At 36.6% G+C, this 26,265-nt stretch overlaps 1 protein-coding gene across 3 annotated transcripts in view; it reads right to left on the bottom strand.

Moving 5' to 3' along the window:
* LOC135704438 (uncharacterized) overlaps positions 1 to 26,265 on the bottom strand; it is a 175,008-nt gene that overhangs the window by 28,786 nt on the left and 119,957 nt on the right. For 2 of the 3 annotated variants that reach the window (XM_065225901.1, XM_065225903.1), the window contains 2 exons: positions 19,149 to 19,527; positions 1,388 to 1,456 (listed from right to left, as the gene is read on the bottom strand). In XM_065225901.1, coding sequence (XP_065081973.1) covers positions 1,388 to 1,456; positions 19,149 to 19,527 — 448 coding nt within the window. The remainder of the gene's footprint in view (positions 1 to 1,387; positions 1,457 to 19,148; positions 19,528 to 26,265) is intronic. The other variant, XM_065225902.1, reaches the window with a different exon arrangement.

The raw sequence follows: 26,265 nt of genomic DNA on the forward strand, positions 1-26,265 counted from the left end.
GATAGCTAGAAGCTTCAGCTGGATTTTTATCCGGCTTATAAATTGGAACAACTTTTGCATTTTTCCATTTATCAGAAAAGTATTCCAAATGGAAGTATCTGTTAAATTATTTTAACAAGAAAGATAAGGTACTTTTTGGCAGTTTTTTTTATGAGGATATAGAAAATTCCATCATCACTTGGAGCTTTCATATTTTGAAACTATTTATTCCACCTAAATACGACTTCTGGACCACTGTGCATTGTCCCCCTCAAAACAACATGATCAGCACAGCAGATAGATGGAGGATGTTTTATGGTTCCAGGAAGACCAGTTGTGTATAACTTTATAGCATAGAAACACATATATCATTCCTGAAAAACGAGCTGAAACGAGCCTGGCAGTAGTTATTTATTCATTGGATGGATCGGAAGTACTGGTCAATTAATTTGTTGGTTTACGTCTAAAGGAACAGTCCGTACGAGGATGTTTGTAATCAATGTAATCCTGCTCGTTTGAATTGATGTTTTCAATGAATAATGCAACAATCAAACTCTTTCACTTACTTGAGAAACGGAATGATGATACCTTAAAATCAAAGTCGATTGAAATTCTTTAAATTCACAGATAACCTAACAACCGGCATTTCAATATTTACAGAAACTCAAAACAACACAAAGTTTAAACGCTGGCTCTGTATTTTGCACCACTGATCCTTACTCCTTTGCTTCAATGTATCCTGTAGATTTACGGATAAGTAAAATAAAAATCCCAGCAGCTCAACTGTATTCAATTACCAAAGTAAATCAGTGTTAAAGTGAACAATCTTCATCGCAGAAGGAAAAAGAAGAAAATAACTTCGAAGCTCATTTTACCATCCCTATTTTCCACTTGAAAGGTCACTCGCTTGCGTCCGACCAAACCGTAAAAAAAGGGGAGAACTATTGGGGACTTTTCCCCGTGCGATATCCTTCGTCTTGCTCTGACACGTCCCCTTTTCTTCATCCAACTTGGCAATGGGTTTTCCCAATGACAGTAAAAGGGGAAACGGCTGGAAAGTGGCAGCAAATGTTCTTCGTAGTGCAAGTGGCGTTTCACGCAAGGGCTTCAAATCGATTTTTATTGGGTTCTTCTGTTCGTTTCCCCCCAAATTTCCCGAACTAGTAAGCCCACATTCTATTCGGATTACGTGTTGGTAAAGTTCTTCAAAGTGTCAAATCAAATCATAAACATAAATACTTTTGCCCAAAGCTGCGTAATCGAAGGCCAAACTGGTGGATTAACAGTAAATCTAGTGAGATTTAGTTTCCTTTGATGAGGAAGTCGTTTTTCGCTTATGTTTGTGGATAAGACCACCCAGATCTACGTTTTCTTGTAAGCGGAAGCTTTCGATATTTGGGATACTCACTTGGTTTACTCTATCTTGCAGTCGAAGTAAGGCATCTTCTAGCTCAGCTATTCGGGCTTCAAGCAGGTCCTGAAAGAGATGAATGAAATCATAAACTGATAAGATAGTGTTGGGGTAGTGAATCATGCGAGGTATAACGGGTAGGAAATAAAACAAATAGTCTAATATATTTGATAAAAATTACAATAATGAATCAAAGAAAAACTAATGTTTACTAAAAAACAAGAAGAATCTGTTAAGAAACTGACTTGGCACAAACCATTTGAAGTAAATGCGGAAATTACTATGAAAACTTCCTATAAGAATAAGTAATACGAAAAAAGGCTAGATGAAAATGAACAAAAAGTTTGGTTTTCCCTTAGTAATTTCCATATAAACTTCAAATGAGCTCAAGGCTGATCAGGACCCGGTTTGAAATCTAACCGTTTAAACACTGTGGAGCGAAAATTACACATTTTGCATTACCCTAATGTATATTTAAGATTTTTTTTTTCAAGTAAAAGATCTTTCATTGTTCAAGGTTTAAAATAAAATCCAACCTCAAAATGCTGAGGTAAAGCATCAATTAAAAAAAATAAATAAGAGTAAATCATATAAGCGGAGTGAGTTAAAGTGAATCAGCATATAAGATAATCAATATAAAAAACGATCTGCAAACAAGATTGACGACAATTAAATTAAATTAAATTGATTTAATTAATTTTTGAAAATATTTGAAAACTCAAAGCACATTTCTAGACAACAATTAAAATAGGAGGAACAGCCTAACGTAAACAATGACTTTAAACATTCTAGAGAACCAAAACACTTCCACGCACCCTAACATTGCCATTTGATAAATGAAGTTTACTGTATCGGATGATGGAGTTAGATTAATTGGATGTACTTTGATTCTCGAGGAATTTGCGTTTAAAGCCATTGTTTACGTTTGGTTGTTCCGCCAATTTCAATTGTTGGTCTAGATTTAACCCCTCACTTTTTTCTACACCATGTTATTCAAATGCAGGGCTGATACAAGATTTTCTCCAGAGGCACCGGTGGTGTAGTGGTAAGCGTGATACCTCTGACCCCAGCTGGCCTGGGTTCAAATGTTCTGAGGCATAACATCTCTGATCACGCCTTCCTTCAGGGGAAGGGAAGTAAATCCGTTGATTCCCGATTCATGAGTTGATGGGTCGATACGTAGGGTTCAGATATGGGAGCTGCCTCCCTGGCGTCGGTAGCATTGGTGCTCAGCACGGAAAACAAGATCGACGGAAAACAAAAATTTGATTCGCAAAATCAGCGATTTCTCAAAAGAAATCTGCAACTTCAAGTACTAAACCCGCGACAATTAAAAAAACTGTTTTCATTGTTTAGAATTCCATTTTTATTACTACTACGTGGCATTTCAAGCTTATTGCTTATATCATATTAGCTTTTCGCCTACTCTCAACTAAATGATCTTCCCCATTTTAATTGATACAAGATGAACAACAAAATTTATAACAGCACGGGACACAAAGGTTAAAATTAATTCCGAAATTTTTGTGATAGCACATCACTCCCTTCGCGATTTTCGCCACATCATTTAATGTTTTCGCGATTTTCGCGACTGAAATCACAAATCCATGACAAATCCGCGAAAATCGCGAAACCAACGCCTGTTGTAACAGCCTTGTAAATGGGAGCTGGGTACCTTTGTAGCCCGTCACGCACATATCTAGATTACTAGGGGAAATGGCTCTAATGTTGACCTATTGATCTAATTTTATATATCTAAAATTGGGCTAATCGCTAAAATCCTGCTATTTATCAATTTTATCTAGATGAACGCGTCATTGGGATGTACAATGAATGTTTTTAAGTCGTTATTGAAAATTTAGTCGATTGCTGAATTTATGTATGAGCCCAAATTATGGGCATTTAGGCCAACATTACATCCATTTCCCCTATATGCTTCTTAAAAAACAAAAATTATAAATTTTCATCATGTGCAGAATATTTAAATATTTGTGCCTTGTGTGCATTTCTTGAATATCTTGTATATCTTGTATACTTCACTAAATTCAGAATTCATTCAGAGTTTTGTGTTGAGTTGTCCATTGTTTGATATTCTTAAGGATTCAAATGAGACTCGAGCGCCTCCGATGTTCATGAAACTTTGCATAATCGCTTGATAGAAAAAGAAAAAGAAAAAAAGGACAATTGACACTGTCTTCAGTCAGATCTTGCACAGACTAAACACTTAACCTAGACAACGGACGTGTTGTAACAACACAAAGTAGACCACACATTTCCCGTATGCAAAAAATCCCCTCCGGCTGGAGCGGGAACCAAACCCTCACTTCGTGGTACTCACAATACGCCTGAAAGAAGGTGACGCCACTAATCGAATGACCACGGATTCCACATGTGCTAAAATTCGATTTTTGAATCAATGACGCTTTTGACATTTGCTCAAATGATGCTTTTGAAATATTTTAGTCGTAACACAATAACGTCACTTCAAATCAAAATGACGTCTGCAACAAAGTTGTAGGGAAAAATAAATCTTTCTTGGGAAAATATACACGGTATTCTGCATTAAAAAAATAATGCTCAAGTACAATCAGTCTATACAAAACTGCCAAAGCTTACAAGACCATCTTCAAACAAAGGAAAACATCTATTCAACATAATAAAAAGATTTAATTATTTATTGATTTTTACAAAAATCGTCCGACTTTATTGCCTGTATTTCGAATAGTACATGGTTTAGAGAACTGTTGTTCTTGGGGTTTCTCTGTTGAATAGTCCACTACCGATTGACAGGCACAAATCAAATCAGAAATCGAAATCAATTTTCGATTATTGTCCACCTGAACTCCCATACTGCTTCAGTGGCGTTTAAGCGGCCGTAAGTTTTCCGGGCGTAACTCAAAAATGGTAAAAGATTCCGGTCAGAAATTTTATCCAATTTAAGATTGGAAATTTGCATTACTCAGAAAATTGGGATTACAACTTTCCTTTGCATTTTTTCTCCAACGTGATAATTTTAGAGGAATACATTTTCCATATTTTATTTACTAATTTAATGCTGAGTTAATTTCTTGATCATTTTACTATTATCTTTATACGATACTTGATTTAAAACTTATGAATGAATGTTTGAACATTGAAATGTGATGTCCGGGAAAATCTAAAAACTGCAATCCCCTTGTACATACTGTTCTACACACAGAATATTCTCGTTGTTTGGGGCTCCTTGATTATGTTCTTAAAAAAAAGCCATCTCTTTGTCATGAATCCTCATTGTCATGCTTTTCCTATTCTGAATTTTGATTGGAGAGCTATTCATTCCCAAATAGTTTTCCTTAAGCAATTAGAATAAAAAAGTTAAAATAGATACATGATAGCTGTCAGTATTATTACTACCTACAAATTACTCCGTTACAACCGCACCGCAACAACTAACTTTGTGTGAATATATTTGTCAATTGCAGAGTTAGCTTTATGGATTCTACTAAGTTACCTTAAAATGACAGTTGACGCAACATATTGCTTGTATGGTTTTAAATAGAATGTGTCAAGGATAAGAGAGGAGCGGACTGGCTAGTTTGGAGACGAAGGATCTGTTAAAGCCAGAGCCATTCGAGCAGAACACATCTTAATTACATTGACAGTGTTGCTAGACACCGACTAGGCATAGGTTGCCAACAAAATGCGGGTTGGAATCCATTTATCTATTTTGCGAGCCTGTAATCGAACCTTGACATTCTTCTGAGTAATTCTACAAAAAAAAGACATTCACCAACTAATGGTATTAAATCCAGTAGCTATGAGGGCTCAATCGTTCTACATAATTACTTAACATTTTGGATGTTTAATGTTAGTAAATTTTTGAATTTCATATTAAAAAATGTTGGTATGGGGTGAAATTGATCATCTCTTCAAATAGCATTCCAGTCAATTATAGTAAATATGCTTTAGAATACTAATCATAGGAATCCTTGTGCGAAGCGTGTTTAATGCAAAAATACCAAAATAAGTTTCTTAGTTGAGCCTAAATATTAGCAATTGCATTGGAAGTCGTTGAAAATTTGACGAAAGTTCTTGTTTTAGTAATCTGAATTCAGTGACACCTAGTTTAGTCAACAAAACCACTTTAAATCTAATGACAACAGACGTTGCAGCCCTATTATAAGTTGTTTGAATGATGGTACGGTTTGATATACACTGATAGGCAAAATAAAGTGCCCACCCCATCATTTTTGAAATTTCTCTCATTTATTTGGTTCAAATTCAAATAAACACACCGTAGTCTGTTTCGATGTCTTACCTTTATTATTCTTTTAAAGTTACACCTATGGAATACTGAAAATATAAAGTTTTACTTGAAGTAAAAGAAAATCAATTTGGATTGAAAAAGAAAACAGTGACAAAAAAAAGTGCCCACTTCAAAAATCGGTATGTTTTCGATAAGTTTCCATCGGAAAACCCCTCGATTGTTTTTGTTTTGAAAGTTTGACATGTATTGAAGCAAACGGGTGGAACTGGTGCATTTGTACACGTGATCGCATTTGAATCAGTTGAAAAAAATGGAGGACGTAGTGATTTCGAAAGCAATTCCCGTGTGTATCCGAAAATTGGTTGTTCGTGATGTGCAAAACGGTGAATCGCACCGGTCTGTCGCTAGGAAGTACAATATCAGCAAAACAGCGGTCGGGAAAATTCTGCAGAAAATGAAATCGTTCGGATCAGTGGTGGATCGCCCTGGCAGAGGCAGGATGCGCAAAACGGATGCGAGAACGGACACCAAGATCATGCGTGAAGTGAAGAAGAACCCGAAGGTAACTGTCCGCGAGATCCAGGAGGCTCTTCAGCTAACAGTTTCCAGTCGAACTGTTCGTCGCCGTCTCGTAGCACAGGGGTTGAACAGCAAAGTTGCTCGGAAGCGCCCATTTATCAGCAAGGCAAACAAAGTCAAACGGCTTAAGTTTGCTAAGGAGCATGCTGATAAGCCCCTAGAGTTCTGGAAAACGGTTCTCTGGACGGACGAATCAAAATTCGAACTGTTCAACCGGAAGCGACGGGTTCGTGTGTGGTGTAGATCGGGTGAGGAGCTTCAGGAGCGCCACATACAAGGCACGGTGAAGCATGGAGGAGGAAATGTGATGGTCTGGGGGTGCTTTTCGTGGGGTGGAGTGGGAAGCCTGGTGAAAATCGACGGGATAATGACGGCAGATTCCTACATCGACATCCTGCGGGAAAATCTGGAAGTTTCGCTGATCCAGACGGGCCTTGAGGAGAAATTCGTATTCCAGCAGGACAACGATCCGAAGCATACTGCCAAGAAGACTAAGTCTTTCTTCCGGTCATGTCGAATTAAACCACTGGAATGGCCTCCACAAAGCCCGGACCTCAACCCCATCGAGAATTTGTGGGCGATTCTCGATGCCAGGGTTGACAAAACTGGTGTTACCAATAAAAATAACTATTTTGAAGCCCTGGAGCGCGCCTGGGAAGAACTAGATCCACAGCACCTGAAGAATCTAGTGGAGAGCATGCCGAAGCGCCTGCAGCTGGTCCTGAAGGCCAAAGGAGGACACATTAACTATTAGGCTGGTATTCTTTTACTTTATTTTATGTTTTCTGGAGTTAAAATGCAGTGGGCACTTTTTTTTGTCACTGTTCTTTTTTACACCCATTTTGATTTTTTTTTCTTCGAGTCAGTCTCTTCTTTTTATCTGGTATTCTATAAGTGAAACTTAAAAAGAATATAAAGAATAAGATATAAAAAATACTACAGTGTATTTACTTTAATTTGAACCAAATAAATGAGAGAAATTCAAAAAATGATGGGGTGGGCACTTTATTTTGCCTATCAGTGTAGATTGAGATTTAAATGTATTAACGTAAATTGATTATTTATAAGAAATTATAACAAAATATGCTAGTATTTTGTATTGGTAGTTCAACATATGAAACAAACCTCCACTCCCCTTGTCACAAGTTGTCACAAATTTTGCATACCCAGCCGAACCCTCGTAGAATGCTACGTAATGTATGCAGGGTCCCTTACGAGAATGGGGGTTTTGCGAGTCTCTACGGTCCTCTACGGTTTTTTAAATTGTATGAACGGTTGTCCGTAGAGAGGGAGAGTAATAATAGTAATAGCCCTGCTAATGCACAGTGCCGTCATGTATCCAAAACGAACATTTTCCATACGACAGTTCGTTTGTATACATCAACGCAGATTGGCAGGTCTATTACTGTGAGTGTCTATAGGAGAGAAGGGTCTGAAATCGCGACGTTGATTATAGATAACCCCTTGCTGGTGTTTGCACCACGATGGTATCTGATGACGATAATGGAGATAGAACTGACAATTTAAGCAACGAAACCAATGTATGCTGAATATGATGTGAACATTTTGATCAGATGCTAATTCCTCAATTACCAGAACAATTACAAAGCAAATACGTCAGCCATTTTTTTTTCGAATGCTGATCAGATCATAGTTAACTGTTAAAGCGACAATGGTTCCAACCGGAAGCAGGCCAACTAAACTAATTAAATAATTTCTCTATTTAACGGCATGATCCTGGGGAGCTGATTGCACATCTCATGCTCACATACACCACCCATTCATATCGTACGCTTTGTTTATTTTCGTAATTTCTCATTAAAACGTAAAAATAACAAGAACCATAACAGATCGGAATGAAAAAGACCGCCACAATATGGAAGCGCACACAAATAAAAAACCAAACTGCCGAGTGACGAAATGATCAACGGCAGTATTGCTCGCAGCGTATTATGAATATGCCACCGTGTAAAACACCACTCATTCACAGTCGTTTGATCTTTGTCATGATTGTTGATGCTCTTCTTTCGTCTTTGCTCATCATTTTCAGTTTTCCGGCTTTGAAGAGCGATGAAACACTAAAATGGATGGGAGGAACTAGGGAGGAAAATGTACTTTATCTTTTTCACCACAGAGATGATTCTTTGCTTTCGTTTGTTTGGATTTTTGATAGAATTTTGGAAGCTTTGTTTCATTAGGTATTTTTGTACTTAGTTATCCAGTTTTTTACACTCATCATAATTTCAGTTAATCCCCCCTGAGTTTTACATAAGTCCCAGCAATGTGAGTAGAAGGCTTTGGATAATGAATGATAATAACCTCAATTGACAGCATTATTTGCAAATTTGCTAAACCGTTTTCACACTAAGATTATTTCACAGATTTCTGTGAAATTTTACCGATATCTCAACATCTGAACGTTTGATGAACAGTTCGATGATTTTTCAGTTTTACTGTTCAAAGAATTTTTTGAAATATTCTTATTGTGATTTAATATATTTAAAACACGTATCTTACGTTAAAAAATGTTTAAAAAAAAAGCTTGTGGCCATAAATGAGACTCTTAAGCATCAGACTTGAAACATGATGGTAATAATTGGTCAATCCTGAACCTGCAAACGACAGAAAATTTCAAATCGCCATAACTAGTATATAAAAGAGTTTTAAGCGAGATTCACACCAGCTCTTTCAATATAGACTAACTGCTGCGTATATTCCTGTATCAGCATTAATTGGCCAAAGTTGACGTTAGTTAGCGTTTTTTTTTCCTTGATTTGTTTTCCGTCGATCTTGTTTTCCGTGCTGAGCACCAATGCTACCGACGTCAGAGAGGCAGCTCCCACACCTGGACCCTACCTATCAACCCATCAACTCATAAGCCGGGGACCAACCGCTTTACTTCCCTTGATATGCCTCAGAACATCCCGGCAGCGCCGACTGGGATTGAACCCAGGCCTGCTGGGGTGAGAGGTAATCACGCTTACCACTAGACCACCAGCACCGCTATAGTTAGCGTTATTTTTTTATTTTTATGACTTTGTCCGACTGCTACGTGGGAGATTTATTTTGTATGGCTTTCTCAGCATTGACGTGCACAGGGTGGGGCAAGATGGGGCAAGATGGGGAATTGTACATTTACAAAATTATGATATAAAATAACTTAATTTCTTGATAACTTGATTTGAAGGTAAAATAAATTCATTTCATAATATAAGGGCACTGAGAATCTTTTATTGCGTCAATTCCTTTGAGATGGTGACTGAAAATTGCACAACAAAGGTGCATGAAGGGCAAAACTTCAATGAAATTTTTTAGTTAAGTGCATACAAAAAAAATAATCTTGTGTACATTTTTTTTTTCAAGGTGGTTCATGGAGGGTTAGAAGAAGAAGGTAAATTTAAGGTTCGTGATGGTAAATTAAAGAAAATGCTTTTTGTTGAATATTTCTGGTGTAAAAATATCATCAAGGTGGTGCATGGAGGGACTAATCCAAATCAATAACTCTGGTGAAAAAATTGAATCGCGCTAAAAATTTCGATTATAAATATAAAAAAAATCTGGTGTGAAATTTGCACCATTCGGATGATTGGATGAAAGCTGCTTTACTGAAAATGTATGGTGAAAAATCTGAAAAAGTGGCACGCTTTATTTGGTGTAAAACCTGCAACATTCTGATGTTAGGAGAAGCAAGCTTATATTGAAAGTGTCTGGTGGAAAATGGAAAAAGGAAATCTGCACCAACCAGAAGATTGGAGAAGCAATTTTTATTGAACATGAACGGTGGAAAATTTGCATTATTGGAATTTTCTGGTGTAAAATTTTCTGGGGGCAAGTTTGTATAGCAAATTTCTGGTGTAAGATTTGGAACAATCTGCTACACGGACATGGAGGGGCAAGTTGAATTAAAAATTCCGGATGTAAAAATTGCACAGTTCTGGTGAATGGAAGGGCCAACCTTAATTGAACATTTATGATAGAAAAACTACAACGTTTTGGTGAATGAACGAACAACTTTTCAAAAATAATACCGAATTTCGGAAAGTATACCGAGAGAATCAAATTTTAAATGATATTCCAAAGGGACGTTGAGGATAATTTCAAGCTCATTCTGGGAACAATTTCTGAACAATACAGAGGAAATTCTTCTGAAACTTTAGGGGAATTTCAGTTCAAAGGTGTTCTGAGAAAAAAAAAGTTCAGTTTCAAAATATTTCTGGGAGAAATCAAAGAAAATTCTGCGGAAAATTTCTAGTGGATCTTGCAGATAGTTTCAAGATAATTTCAAAAAGAATACCGAGAAAATCAAATTTTGAGTGATATTCCCAAGGGGTTTTTAAGCAATATTTCAAGCGAATTCCAAAAAAAATTTCTGAAATTCTAAAAAAAATTAAGTTCCAAGGTGTTCTGAGAAAAAAAATCATGAAGAGTTCTAAATATAATTCCAGTGGACTTCTGAGAAGAATTTCAACAGAGCTTTTAGGAGAGTTCTAAAGAAAATCATAGAAGAACCTCAATGATATTGAATTCTGAGGACAGTTCCAAAGGATTTCTGGGGAGTATTTCAAGAAAATTCTGCGAATAATTTCTAGTAAATCCGGCAGATAGTTCCAAGATAATTCCGAAAAGAATTCCGAAAAAAATAAATTTTGAGTGAAATTCCAAAGGGGGAAAATTTTAAGGGAGTACCGATAATTTCTAGCTCATTCCGGGAATAATTTCTGGATAATGCTGAAGAAATTCTTCTGAAACTCTAATGGAATTTCAGTTCCTTGGTGTTCTGAGTAAAAGTCAAGAAGATTTCTAAAAATAATTCCAGAGGTCTTCTGAGAGAAGAATTTCAAATGAGCTCATACTATATTGTTCTAAAGATTTCGAAATGAACCTCAAGGAAATCTGAGGATGGATTTTTTGTGCAACTGTACAAAGTTTAAAGACAGCTTTTGGATTCCCTAATTGTAAAGTTGGTTGCCTACCAATTTTTTTATCGTTTTCCAGTCGAAAGGCTAAACCTATGTAAAATGTTTTCATAACCAGGAGCATTACCAGGAATAAAACAAAGATTATTTTATACTGACATGAAGGTTTAAAAAAAAACCTGTTTAAAATACTGAATTGCCAAGATATATATCATAAAAATTAAGGCTGGTAAGTTACTGTAGTAGCTGGAGCACCTAGGTTAAAATGAAATGTAATTTATTTTGAATTTGGAGCAAATAAAGAGTTAAAAAAAAACAAAGCTTATTTCATATTACTCTATTAGAGATGTTATGATAATTTAAATGACAATTCTCAGAGATGCTAAACCACTTGGATTTTTACGACTACAATCTTCTCCATGTTGATGGTCAACATTGAATGATCATTGTCTGCATTCAATTCAGGTAAAAACTGCTTAGTAAGGTTTAGCAGAAAAAGTACGAATATAATGGGATTTGAGGATAGTGATCCAGTATGATACGTCGATGGATGATAGTGGATGGAAGGCACCGAATTTTAAATGTAAGCACCCAAACTAACTTTTGGTGAAGAAAAACCCGAGGTACATGAAAGTTGATTAATCCGCCACTTAGGACACGGCGTGTACCGTGCTCTCAATAAAGAGAGACAGAAAATTTGTTAACGCAAAAACAAAAGAACCACTATACAGTGATTGATATTTTCTGCCAAGAAAAAAAAACTTAAACTGTTGATTTGGAACAAAAAAGCACACGAAAAGAAAAACTCAAAAAAAAGTAGATAATCTTAACTTTGTAAACGACTTCCAACGCGTGACGAAGCAGGTGTAGGCGGTCACTGCTGACGATGGGTGTGCTGCTAGTACTATATTGCTTCGAGGCCATTATTGTAGTAAGCAGGCGATAGAAAAAATTACTTAATGGAGTCTATTCCTAACGTGTCCAGTCGCCTTCACAAGCCAGAACCGACCCCACTAGGAGAATATATTTAAAAGCAAACATTGCCATATCAAGAAGAGGATATATCTAATAAAGCTACAGCGACGTGCGTTTAATAGGCAGACAGCAGTTCACGGCGATTGGAGACTAGCAGACTGGTGCGAATTCATTCATATATTAGCTTTTTTGTAAACCCGTTCCCTCCCTTTCACCCTATATCACCTCTGACGCTTTTAATGTTGTTCCATGCATACTTTATATTCAGCGTAAAGTTGAGGTTGAAACACCCTTTTCTGAGCGACAGGAAAACCTGTTTTCGTGTTTTATATTTAACTGCATGAGTCAGCAGACATACGAAAATATTAAAATGATTGTACCTTTGCAGACTAATGACGTTACACGCAATTTTATTTATGATTCCTTTTATTGATAAATCTTGGTTTGGTACCGTTGTTTTCCGTTTCATCTGACCAGAACCACCCATAGAGAATGAGTAAATTTTGGATGCAAATTTGGCTGTACGCGATTGTAATCATCAAATGTTTATAGTATGAGTGTTGATGCAAACTCAGGTAATCTTAATTTAATCATCAAAAGGTCTAAAGCGATGCATAGTTAACTGTGTCATAGTCATGGAACTATGTGACTTGTCAATATAGCCATCCTTGATCTATCATATGGCCTTTGAGAAAACGAGCATACATGTTTATAAATATTTAAAGAATTCATGATTTGAAAAAACGAAAAAATCTTATGTTTTGTACCAATAGACCACCCTCCGGCTCTGGGGCTGCCCTTCTTTTTATCCGAATTTTAATAAGATCGCATCGTATCGCTTATGCAAGTTGTACAAATTCGTAGGTGGTACAAGTTCAATACCATTGTTTAAGAGTATTGTCACCTCCGTCCGTTACCATTTTGACCCTGATCCCTGATCCCAAAGTGATCTCGGCCTCTTATATAGAAGCAGCAGTATCTCCAACAATCGAGAACTGTCCTGGCCTCGCCCTTGCAACTTCTGGGACTAGGAAAGATGGTTCGTGGGACACTTACTTGCAGATGAAGAGATACAGAGAACTCTACGACCTCTAATAAGTGTCACAGGAGTTTACCGGGAAGGTTACCGGACCGAAAAAAAAAATCGGTACGTTTTTATTTTTCTAAAAATATTGCAAAACATTATCAAAAATCCAAGAAAATCAGTTTCTTCCATAGATTTTTGTAAAAAATTACATGTTAAATCATTTTTCCATTTCATCATGAAAAAAAAATAGACTCTCAGCAAAACCGAAAAGTCGATGTTTTGTGGTTTTTTGAGTCCAAATTTATGCCATAAAAATTTATATCAAATGTTTTTGCACGTGAATTTGTTTTTGAAAAATTAGAAAAAAATTGATTTTTTTAAATTTTGGATGCCTTTTTCCAATATTTTTGGAAAAATCAAAACGTAATTATTTTTTTTGAGCGGTGAGCTTCATCTTAATGTGTATGTGTGTTTTTTTAGTAGAAGTGCCTCTTGTTCATTGAGTTGAGCTTCTGGCCAGTTTCCAAATGATTGATTCAGCAGATAGGACATTTATTTTAAAATGTTGATGGCACCAAAGTGTTCAGCATACTTATTTACATAAGAATCACTTAACGATAAAAACTAGTATGTTTCATTTAGGTGGTATTGAATAACATACAAAGATTACATATTTTTAAAAATTGATCCATTACACCAAAACGCATCTATATAGAATGTTGGTATATATATGAGTATGCTGCAGACCAGACACTTCTTTCTTTACGCACAATCAAATCCTGAGATCTTTTAAAAGATATCATTCGTGAGATGAGCGCTGCTGAGATAATAAGACATGAGCCATCCTTTGGTCAAATAAAGATATACTTGTATTAACTTCTTTCTTAGCCCCATAACGTGGGTAGATCACCTTTACGTGGTACGTTACGGGATGTAAGATCTACCACCGATTCCTAGTCCTGACTACTTCAAACTAGGGGAACAGGATTTTTCATTTATCCAAGGAACACATCTTAGTCCTTGTTACTTTTTATGCCTTGTTGATAGTGACAAGGCTCGGCTTTGTCCACCGAGGATGTTCTTGAAACAAGGAAAAATGAGTTAGTTAGTCTACGTGATTCCTAATCTTATATTCTTTGTTCCATAGTTTGAAGTGATTAAGACAGGGATGCATCGGCATTATCGGTGTCATTCCTTAATTTTGTTGCTAAGGAATCCAATTTTGACTGACAAAGGAGCGCGCCTTTGGAAGATGTTTTAACACTCCGAAGAGTATACATAGCGGGACCTTTCAATTAGGGTCGGATTCTTGCGACAAATGTAAAAAAATGAATACTTTATCATTTCTCAATTGTGATGGAGTAATACGACATGCACTAAACTAAGGACACGGGATATACTACACTAGATCAAATTGCTGGTCGCAGTGGTGTTAGGTCCCAAACAGAGGAAAAAAAAACTTCTTTCTTACTGCTGAGACTATCCATTGGGAAAACACCTTTTTCTTCTACTAACCCAAACCTGAGCTAATGTTGACGCAACTGAGGTTACTTCCGTAAAAAACCTTTTTGTTATCAAGTCAGATTTCATTGTAATTCTGTCAGACAATCTGCACAGATATGGAATTTCTGGAATTTTTTGGAACTTGTACAATTTGTTGTCAGAAAATCAAATGAAGTTTTCTCTTGAACAACTGACAACTTCCAGAATTAGTTATATGGGTCTGCCCCAAAGCTCATGTCTCAGCCGACTTTTTTAAAACTTTTATGTTAACGATATCGACAACTGGCAGAACAATGCACGCTAAAACAACTTGCAGATGACGGTGTGGTTTCCGTTAGAGGTCCACATGCCGTGGACTTGCAAGGACCATTGCAAAGTTCTTTAGATAACATTTTACGTATTTGAAACAAAAATGTCAGCAGAGGATCAACTTTCTACGTTTAATTTGCGGCACATGGTAAGATGCTCATCCGGGAGACCTCGTAACGCTTTATAAAACAACAGTTCTTTCTGTTCTAGAATACGGTTCTTTCTGCTTTCTATCGACAAGAAAAAGCCACCTAATAAAATCTGGAACGAATTCAATATCGTTGTCTGCGTATTGCTCTCGGCTGTATGCAGTCAATGCATAACATGCGTCTCGAGGTTCTGGCAGGAGTAGCTCCTCTTCAGAACCGTTTCTGGTAGCTCTCTCTCAGAATACTTATCAAATGCGGTGTGATAAACTATAGTAGAAACATTCCAATTTGTGTAAACGTCCACTCGAAAAAGAGAGGTAAAGTAAAGGTTGTGATTAATAGGCCCAAAATTACATGTAGCCTCCAGAGCCGAGAGTGGGCCGATTGGCACAAAACTTTTTTTTTTTTTTTTTGGCGTAAAATAAGTAGACCCACCAATTTTGGTTCAAATCGGAGTGGGTCTATGAAATTTCTCGGTGACTTGAGAAGTAATGACCTATATCAGTAGTGCAGTGCTTGGGGGATCATGTATCTCCAAACTGAGTTTTCAACTTCAAATCAAACTGAACAAAATATCAAAAGAAACGCACCATTTCAAGAGTTATAATTGATTCTACCTATTCACAGCTTTGAGCTGTGTAAATTTGAAATTTTAATTTTTTTTTATTTACAAAAAAATTATTAAGAACTTCCATGCTGGCTAAAAAAACTCAAAGGGAGTGAAATATACGAGCTGCTCTTAAAATATATACATAATCTGACGCAAATTTTACCATAATATTACCTTCCGTCAAGACGAAGCTTTACGGAAACTTACCTGAAAACAGAGGGGATAAAATGTGTCCAGTTTCCCCTATATAAAAATAAAGTAGGGTAAGTGAGACAGTTATGGCATATGTACCAGTTATTCTACAATCTCATATACGCAATGGAATTAGTTCTTGGCCCTGCCCATTTAATTAACGTAGACCATGACTGGTGCTTGCCAAAACTGGAGCATATTTGAGTGCTATAACTGGTGCACTTCTCTTCCTGATATATGTGCTCCTGTGAAGGTACAATGATACTGTGTGTGATCAACGTTTTACTCGACAAAACCAATTGTACGCTTCTGTCCGTATTGCCCCAGTCATTGCAATGGATGGATGGAAATAAATAGCCAAATTCTTGGATAAAAATAAAATCTTTAAAATTCCAGGCAATCTTGAAATAATTACTCCCCGCAGCGGCTGCTTCGGATTCTATCGCGTTTTCTTCCGTCATCGCGGTGTCCAATGCAACGGATCCATGGAGGCTTTCCATAAAAATAACATCATTTAGAAGAAGGAAAAAATATAATGAGCATGCAAAATAAACCGGAATGTGTAAATACGCACTGTTTGCAAAGACGACAAACTGAACTCGAATACAGTCCGGCAGCAGCTATGATGAAAGTGCGGTGTAGAAAATCATCCTCCGCGTCGGATGCCAGCTGAAGGGGAAGCAAAACAAACAAAACCATTTTTGCTGATGCAGATTTTTGCTTCGACGCCAGCCGCACGCTTCAGCCTGGATGGAGTGGCCGTTATTGCCGCGTACATATTCACGAAGAAGAATATGCTAGTGACAGAAATAAATGACATTAATCCGCTTTTTTGAGTTTTATTTATGCGCACTCGAATTTATTATCAGTATAAATTAACCACGCAAATTGATTTCTGCAGTATTTTTGACCGTTATGTAATGTATTGAGCATGATGCAGCGGGAATCCTGTTTAGATGATGCCAAAAGTGGAAAGCTTTTACAAGATGTCATTGGACGGTAATATATGTAGATATTATCTGACTCTGGAATAGTGTCACTTATGATAAATTTTCGACAAAAAAAACATAAGCCTAAGATTCGAATCAAGAAAAGGTAAGTGTAACAGCTTTGGCACAAGTGCTCTTGGGATACTGTTTACGAAGTTTATTTGTCAATTCCATACGAAATTAATGCCAGAAATCCAAGTTGAGTCCACAAAACTGGCATTCACGACGATCAATTAAACTTTTAGTAGAGAAGAGATACTCAAAGTTCCAATGAACATAAACAAAAAAACGTAGAAATGCACCTATACACACAAAATTTGTTTCCTTTTAAGAAGTCTAACATATTGCTTCTACAACGAATCAGTATTATGTTTCGAGTGAGAATTTGGTTTCAAACAGACAGGGAAAAAACCCTTCGTACACTTATGCCGTCATACACAGAAGCACTATGGTTGGATTCAAAACAATATAGAAAGTGTAAAAAATACGAACGGGACGAACACATCACCTTAATTTATGCTCGGTACTTAAGGTAAGCTTTGCTGGGTTTCAAAATATTTCAACCGCAAAGTTATGACTCCTGTACCATGTATCATTATTATTATTATTATGAATTTCATGATTTTGTTTGCCTCATTTCGGCTAGCGAGTTCAAGTGCTACATTGTCTACAGTTTCCCAGAAACCGTTTACGGTGTGCGATCAAACAAAAGTGCAGGAAGCATAAAATTTGTTGCTACATATTTTTGGGGGAGGAAAATACAGGCCTCGAGAATCTTTCCACAAAATTGCATTCTTCGACTGGAACAATTTATTACAAGCCAACAAAAAAAAATACTAACTTATTAACACACAAAAAGGTGTTTGTAAACGGCTTGAGTCAGGTGGAGACTAAGGAGGATGGTGAAAAGTGATGATATCATGAGTGTTTCTTTGGTACCATCGTTTGTTATCAAGCCCTTCTGTGCTCACTCGACGTTGCTATTATTCTCAATCACAAACGCGTTTACGCGAGACTTCCTGTCTAAACGCAATGCTGCCGGCGTAAGTAAGTACATACATACGAACAGTAATTTGCTTAGCGATTTTTGTGTTTCCTCTTTGAACGGCATACAGACCATTCACCCGCAAATGGGGAAACAAGTCAAACAAATAGGGAAAATGCTACTTGTGGCTTTCGCGACTTTGGACGAACACACCAAAAGAGAGAATCCATTTCCGTAAAAAGTACCAACAAAGGTCTTCCGTTCCCACGTGCTTTGTGAACATGTCAAGTTGTAGGAGGTGGTATTGAAAGAGATCAGCTTTCGAGTCATAAAACCCACAAGCATGTCGGTCAATGTGGAATATGATCACTGCTTTCGGTTGGCTAGGCGATAGAAAGTGAATTCAGCAGCAGATATCATTGACTGTACAAAGTAAAAGAGGTGAATACAGATTACGGTTTGCGAACAGTTGGAGAGTGATATCAACAATGAGGTGTCAGAAACTGTGCATGATACTTTGGTGTATCAATAGAAAATTTACATTATTGTTTATTTAGAGATGAACTAGCTTACGGCTAAAAATCTTGAATTGAAACATTAATTTAATATGTTACGTAATGCTTTAACGGGCTTTTCGTGATTAAATAAAATATAAAATAATAAATAAAATATAAAATAATAACCCACTAAAAGGATGGCCACGACGTCGTGGTTCACATCTATTCCTCTCACGCTAAAGTCATGAGTTCGAATATCATCCCCGGATAAGTCACATATGACCCAAGAGTGTTAATTGACACTAACGAAAAAAAACCCTCCCAAACCTTTAGTCTACATTTCACACGATTAATGGCAATAACGAGCAAAGAACCCAACGAAATGGTTACGATCTCAGCCGAGCGGAACAAATGTTTTCTAAAAAAAAAACAGAAATTCTGTGCAAAAGATACGACGCTATCAAGCGGCGCACAAGCCCGAAATGTTCCGCCTGAAGGAGCATCCTGCTATTTTTATTGGGGAGTTGTGTTTTGGTCTGTTCCTTCCTACTTGAAGCACGGTGAAATTAGAAATTGCACAGCATTTCCTCCTTGCAGAAAAGGGTAGGCATTCGCGATGAAATAAGACCATTGTATTTTTAATATGGAAGAAGTTACTTCCAGCGCCAGTCAAATTTAAAATGGTGTGTGCGTGGGAATGTAAGCAAATTTAACAATCACGTGTGAACATTTTCTCCTCAGTTTGGTGCAGGATAGTAGAACGTAAAATATAGGTACTTACCGCATTTTTACAGGGATCCGATCGGGACGAACAGTTAGTTCCGATGCTTCCCGATTTGCCACGTTCGTGTATCGGTGACTGAGGTGTACTACGCACCATGGGCCGTTCGTAGCCATCAGGTGGATCAGGTAATGTTGGTGACCCGAAAGCGAGCCGTGTAAAGGGATCCCTGCCATCAGTCTTATTATCTGAATCGATAACCTTCTGCGTTTCAAGCACTATGCGCCCTTTGCGCACTTCGATGTACCTGGGTGGTAGGATAGTATCACTTACAATTTCATCACGCTCTGCTTTCAGGAACTCAACGTAACGTGGGGGAGGAATTATTTCGTTAGATCCCTCCCGATCTGCTTCATACTGATTATCAGCTGATACGGATCTATGAAGAAGAAAAAAGTAGAACATTGTACGGATTCGATTAGTATTCGTGTGAACTTGTTTTGACTATCTAGGGATTTATGTAACGGTAGGGAAAAAAAGCCACGAAGTCTTGAGCAAATTAACCAAACCAGAGAACAAATATTTACATTCCCGTTAGCATATACGCAATACGTGCGATTTGAATACAGTACAAATGGGCTGCTTCGAGATCGATTCGGGGGAGCGGAGTAAATGTTCGTTTATACAATTCAAATAGGAAATGACATTTGAACAGACCAGCCAGCATATTGTTGAGTACAGCGTGTCTAACATGATGTAAACAGTTGTAGTGACAATGTAACACTTAATCATGCTATACTGAGCAAAGGAATTGTGTACATTCCAGTATATGCTAATTAGTTAAACAACATAAGTATGTATATATCCATTATGATAATCTGTTCAAATAATGAATAAGTACATGATGTTTGTCCAATACATTGGTGAATTTCCATTACTGAATATATAAGATTAATGTATTCTCTTATTACTTTACTATTGATCATTGTGCAAAACTTACATGACATGGCGGGCTAATTTGAACACTTTAAGATTAACTAATAATAGGTTAAATAGATGTACTTCTATTTTTCAACTGAATAAAGCATATGGTCTGTTGATAAGCTACGGAGATAGGTTAGGGAAGGGAGCTGCTATGTCTTATTTAATAACTAGTATTTTGATCATCTCAACAACGCATTATTAAAACCAGAATTAATCCACCTATGGGGAGAATAGACTCTTTTTATCAATACACTACACCCAACCCCCAGATTCTTTAACAGATTTGCATGAAAAGTTTACCGAATTTGCAATGTTTCTTGATTGTTGTTATGCATTCTGGAAAAACTTGCATGTATGCTGCAAGAACTGCCATTACAGTGGTTGTAATAAATCCAACCTTACATGGTATTTATGGGAATTTGATTTGCGCGTAGCGTAAAATAATATAAGGACACTATAAAAGGTATTACTCTTCCCAATTTCGAAAAACAAAGAAGCGTGTTTGGAAGCCTCATTATCAAAGTAAAATATGAGCCTAATAAAGAATTAGTTGCATCAGTTGCATAAATGGAAATGTGATTTTCTCCTTCAGGAATAAACATAAGGAAGCCATGAAAAAAAAATGTGTGTAACATTGGTAGTTTTCGAAACATGGTTTTAGCATGTTAAAATTTATTATGGCTTTGAAAAAAAATTTAGAAAATTGGTCCAGATAATCATTATACATGATTTTTTTCATAATTTTAAGCAGATTCAATCGGTAGGAGTTCGCAAAATACACTCAATTCTGTTTTTACGCAATTTTTTTTTCTCAATTTGCCCTCTTGCAGGGAGAATTCAGCATTTTGAATATCACTTTTTTAATTTCTTGTTTTTTTTTAAACACATTTCACTAAATTTCGTTGCAAATTGAGAGCACACGAACAAAAACAGAGGCGAAATAAAATCGCGTAAAAACAGAATTGAGTGTACACCCAATCCTTTTTTGCGACGGTAAATGTTTACAATTTTATTTTCTGTTGTGAAGTTAAAAAGTTTCTGTTTCAGTTGAATCAAGCTTGGTTCTAGTTAAACATAAAAAAAGAAAATAAAACCGTGTAAAAAAAGGGTTGGGTGTACACGAAAATCATGATTTGATCATCGATGATCACTTTGGAGATTCATAGATAGGCGTTTTCCGAAATAATTTATGTGTATCCATGTCAGTTACAATCAATTATTATATAAATTCTACCAATTAGATTGCGGGAAAACTTTGCCAAAATCGATTTCAATGATTATTTGGGGACTATCATTGAACTGGTTTTTGATTTCTCATGTCATTTGATGCGTCACATTATAGGTTTTATTCGTATCAGATCCGATTTAGTTACATCCCAAGCAACATTGCAAGTTTTATAGAGGATTGAAAGTATTCTACAAATCTAAACCATGGTTTACAGAACTCTCATAAAACTAAAAATGGAAGAAAAAGTGGATTTGCTAGAAGCTCTTCTTTTGTTTAGAGAACAATTAGCGTAAATATTCATACGATGCGCTGTAACCAGCAACTGTGCCAAATTCTAACATATTTGGATATGATCTGGATTTGCGAGAAAGCTTTAAATTTTGTAGGAGGAAATGTATGGGAAACGAACCAAAGCAATGCAATTGCTTGAAAATGCAAAAATTGCTAATTTTTTACAAAACCTGAGGCTGAGAGTGAGAAAACTATTCAGAACAACTTCGACAAAAACCGCAAATCGATTCTACTTAAATGCCAGATCGTACCCGAATTCGTTAAAATTTTTCACTTACTAAGCGAACGAATGATTTTCGGGAGAAGAAAGATTCGGTAGTAAAACAAAAACTGAGAACGAGAGAACAAACTACGAGTCAAGCGATTTAAAGCCATCGCGAACTAGAACTAAAATTTGTGCGTAAGAAATATTATTATAAACTCTTAAGAGTTAGTTGTGAGGGGGGAGTGAACGGATAGACGTGACGGGGATTCAGTGGAGTTAGCTGTGAGTGGAAAGTCAAAAGTTAGTCGTGACAGGGAATCAATGGATAGACGTTAGCATAGTTCTTAAAGATCAGTGCTTGTCTCTTCTTGACAAGCAATTCAGTTAGTTAGTTTAGTGATTCAGGGTTGTCTAACAGTGGAGAAAGCACAGGTTTGATAATCGCAACGTTTGTGGTTCGAGTCCAGTCGGCAACCTTTTTTCAGACGCACAAAATAATGTTTTATGGGATCATTCCTCGAGAGCAGCGATCAGAAAATTTTTGATTGTGACTCTTTGAAAGCAAAATTGGCAAGTTTTATGTGTACAATACATTCTTGACAATCTCTTAGTGCAACTTATAAATACAAAATATTATTCAACATCTTATGATTCCACAATACCATACAACTTTTTTTAATGCAAAATCAATGGAAGTAACCCTGATTCTTAGAACTAAGTAGTGTATCTCGGCAAACACGAAACCGAATTGCGACAAATGGTATTATGGTCCCATAGGACACTCATTAATAGTTCACCCGGTTTGGGAATGGACGACACAAACTCCGGTGAATACGGAATTTAAGAAATAAGACGTGTTTCTCAGTAATAAAATTAGGCACAATCACCAAATGAAAGATATCACAGTCCCATAGAACGGTTTTGAAAATTCTAGTAATCGGTCTTCTGGTTCTGGAGATATGGCGGAGACTAAATTCGACCTGAATCGAATAAAACCCATAATGTGAAACATCAAATGACATGAGCATTCAAAAACCAGGTTATTAACATTATTATTATTATTATTTTAATTCATTTAGACAACCATATGTCAGATGAATTATTATTACAATAAACAATATTCAATAAACAATTTTGCGAATAATGAGCACTCTGATTTAACACTACTTGAATTTCGAAGCATAATAGGGGAAATGGCTCTAATGTTGGCCTATGGATCTAAGATTGGGCCCATCGCTAAAAAACTGCTATTTAACCATTTTAACTATCTATATACTGCTATCTATCATTTTATTTGGGACGGTACTAATGGATATTTTTGGTCGCTATTGAAAATTTAGTCGATAACTGAATGTATGTATGGGCCCAACTTAGGGACATTAAGGCCGACATTACATCCATTTTTCATACAACAACATTTGTTGATGAAAGTCATATATTTTCTTCATTTATTGTCAAACGACATTTAGATTGCCTCATGATTGGATTGACTAAGTGGGACTGTTTAAGATTTCTGCTGTGAAAACATAGACATAGTTCATTGCACTGACTGATCGTAATAATTTAGCTAGTAGATTAGGTATCTAGGGATCTCCTTCGGGATTATTCGCGGTCAGCTGTGCGGTGGGACAATCATTCAATTAAATCACTGTCTGTCTCGTGCGTAACAAGTAAACTCGTTTAATGCTAATAGAAATCAACCGGTGACAACTTAGACGGAGACGAACGTGCTGAAAGTGAAAGTTTTTTTTTTATATATATATAAGCGGACAATTTGGAAACGCAGAGATGCATTTGTGGAAGAAATATATTCCTGTAGCGTTGAGAAACGGTGTTTACTTGAGGTTTTTCATCAGTCGATGGAATGAGAAGCATCTGTTCCCACAAGAAGGGCACGGCAATGGCGAGCGATGCACAGTTAATGGTACGGATTATCACAGCTCCGCGATGCGGTAATGACGAACGCTGATGGCGTAAGACAAGACAGACACAAACAATCACAGAACCACGACCGTTCGTAGCACGTGGGAAAATATAGATGGAAATGCTGACGATGAATTGAAGAGTTACTAGCTGATGAAGGGTATTAAAGAGTACTTAAGTTTGAAACACGTTTGTGACTTTTTACAAAATTGCTTTATCGGGAATAGAGGTCTACCCTTAGGTGTAGAAGCAGTTAAAAACCGCTTAGTAATTCACTTTTCCTCAAGAAACTAGGAGGGTTGTTAAAGAACAATTTTGGGAAGCATTAAATAAAACCTCAATCAGTGCGGTTGGTTATAATTCAGAACGAAAACACGGATGGCATCAAAAAGTTCCTGTAAGCATGTATTTAGGGTGCTTCATTTTGAAAATAAGTGTAAGATGTTTATTTGTTTATTTGTTATGACTTATACATTTTTAGTAACTTGACAATGCTTTCCTAGTTATTTTCGTTTGTAACTGTAGTAGGTATATGTTGTCTGTATAATCCGTACTTTTTTTTTCATTGGGACTATTTCTAGTCTGTTGATGCAAACATTACAAATAAACAAATAAACAAATGTTGTACGCCAGTTTGATTCATAACCCCAAAATACGGTAAAGGAGGATGAATGCTGAGAGGTCGTGCAAATGGTTTGAAATATGTTTTGGCATTATTACGGAAACATTTTAAATTTAATTAAAATCGCTGTAACTTTGGTTCTAGTTGTCCAAATGCTTAAAAATGAAAATGTGATTACTATGACAATGACCAACAAGTCAGTTGCTGTAACGGTCAGTTTGGCAGCAATTCAAAAAGATAAAAATACGAAATAAAAATCAGAAAAGTGGGTAAATTTATAGTTCAATATGTTTCAGACAACAACAACAGCAACAACAGGTTAATTGGTCAGTAAAATGGCAAGTACATGTTATTAAACGTTGGGACAACTAGAACCAAAGTTAGAGCGATGAAAGTCATACTTAATAATATCCCATAGTATTTCGCCAAAATTTCCATATAAACTTCAACCCATTTGCGTGACTTCTAAACAGTGGCCAATAAGAAATCTAACACTTTTTTTCAAAATGAAGCACCCTAATGCACATTTATATATTTGGATGACTGATTCACTAAATGACAAAAATAAACAATGTTACAATAATTTATCAAACCAATGATCACTATCGGCTATTTCGTACAGATTTCCCGATGCAGCAGTTGATAAATTGTTGAGCAGTTGAATGAATTAATGTTTTTAGTTGTATACTCGTTTTGTTGTCTTGTAGACATATTATACTATTTAATTTTATTTTATTCGCATATGCAACGCTTTAGTTTACGAATAAATAGAACCCATAATAAATCGGGAACCACGGTTTTAAAGCACTTAACCGGGAAATCCCAACTACCTCGGCTGGGAGTAATATTAAAGATATTTTGTCCGGTTTAGATTAATAGAATTATTGACACTCTTTCTGTTCTACCAATACTTCAATTTCTGCATATCTAATACATTGGAATTAACGCAATTACAAAAAACCTCCTTATTCAACCACAGTAAATAGTCCATGGCCACCCATGAAACGCCAAAAGCTTAATACATATTTAAGAAGGTCAACACAACACAAATAATGACTTCCTCTCCTGGCTTCGGTAATTATTTGCCTGCAAAAGCTTCCAAGTCAGTGCCCTTACAACGCTCGTACAATATGTACAAGTATAGCAAACATTTGGGATTCTCATAAAATTTGAATATGAATGCGACTAGTTTCGTCTCCTTGCCAAAACATTTCCTCATATAGAATGTGAGGCGCAATTATGCTAGTTTGTAAATTAATATTTTGCATAATGAAACAACTTTTATAATTAACTCACTCACCAGGAGTCAGTGAAGTGTTACCCTCCGTCTATCAAGATCTCGGAAGGAAGGAAACTTACCCATAAATTCCAGCCGAAAACTTGGAGAAATAGTTTTCCGACGGTTAACCGTCGGTTTTTCGGGTCAGTACTTGAACTACCGAAAGTGATTAAATTATTTGCATACCAAAAGGACACAACATCACCCAAAAGAAAGGCCGTTCACGATTCTGTAAAGTACAGTTTCGAGAAATTCTCCAAGAAGCACAACTTTTGCATTCATCCATCGTTCCTGCGAACATCTCTACATTGGGTATCATTCTCACACTCAACTATTTTAATTTCAATCCCCTAGCATGATGTTTATGATATTCGTACGTCCGATGCTGGCGAAAAATAGAATAGAGGAACTCAAACATTCGCTGGCACGAGCTGTCATGAAAGGGGACATGATGAATCGCAACTCGATATGTCCCACCCGCACACACGTTTGGTCTCCACCCTCTTCGGCGGTGACGGCCGACGCTGCACAGAGTCCAATTAGGAACGTTTTGCGAGTGCACGCACTCGGGTGAAATTGAAAATTAATGTGTCTATCTGATTTTGACGTGCTCCGACCAGGATCGGGTATTATATGACGTGCAGC

This window comes from Ochlerotatus camptorhynchus, unplaced genomic scaffold (assembly GCF_037179485.1).
Source record: "Ochlerotatus camptorhynchus isolate MF236.1 unplaced genomic scaffold, CSIRO-AGI_Acam_v1.1 ptg000240l, whole genome shotgun sequence".
In the NCBI taxonomy this organism is placed as follows: domain Eukaryota; kingdom Metazoa; phylum Arthropoda; class Insecta; order Diptera; family Culicidae; genus Ochlerotatus; species Ochlerotatus camptorhynchus.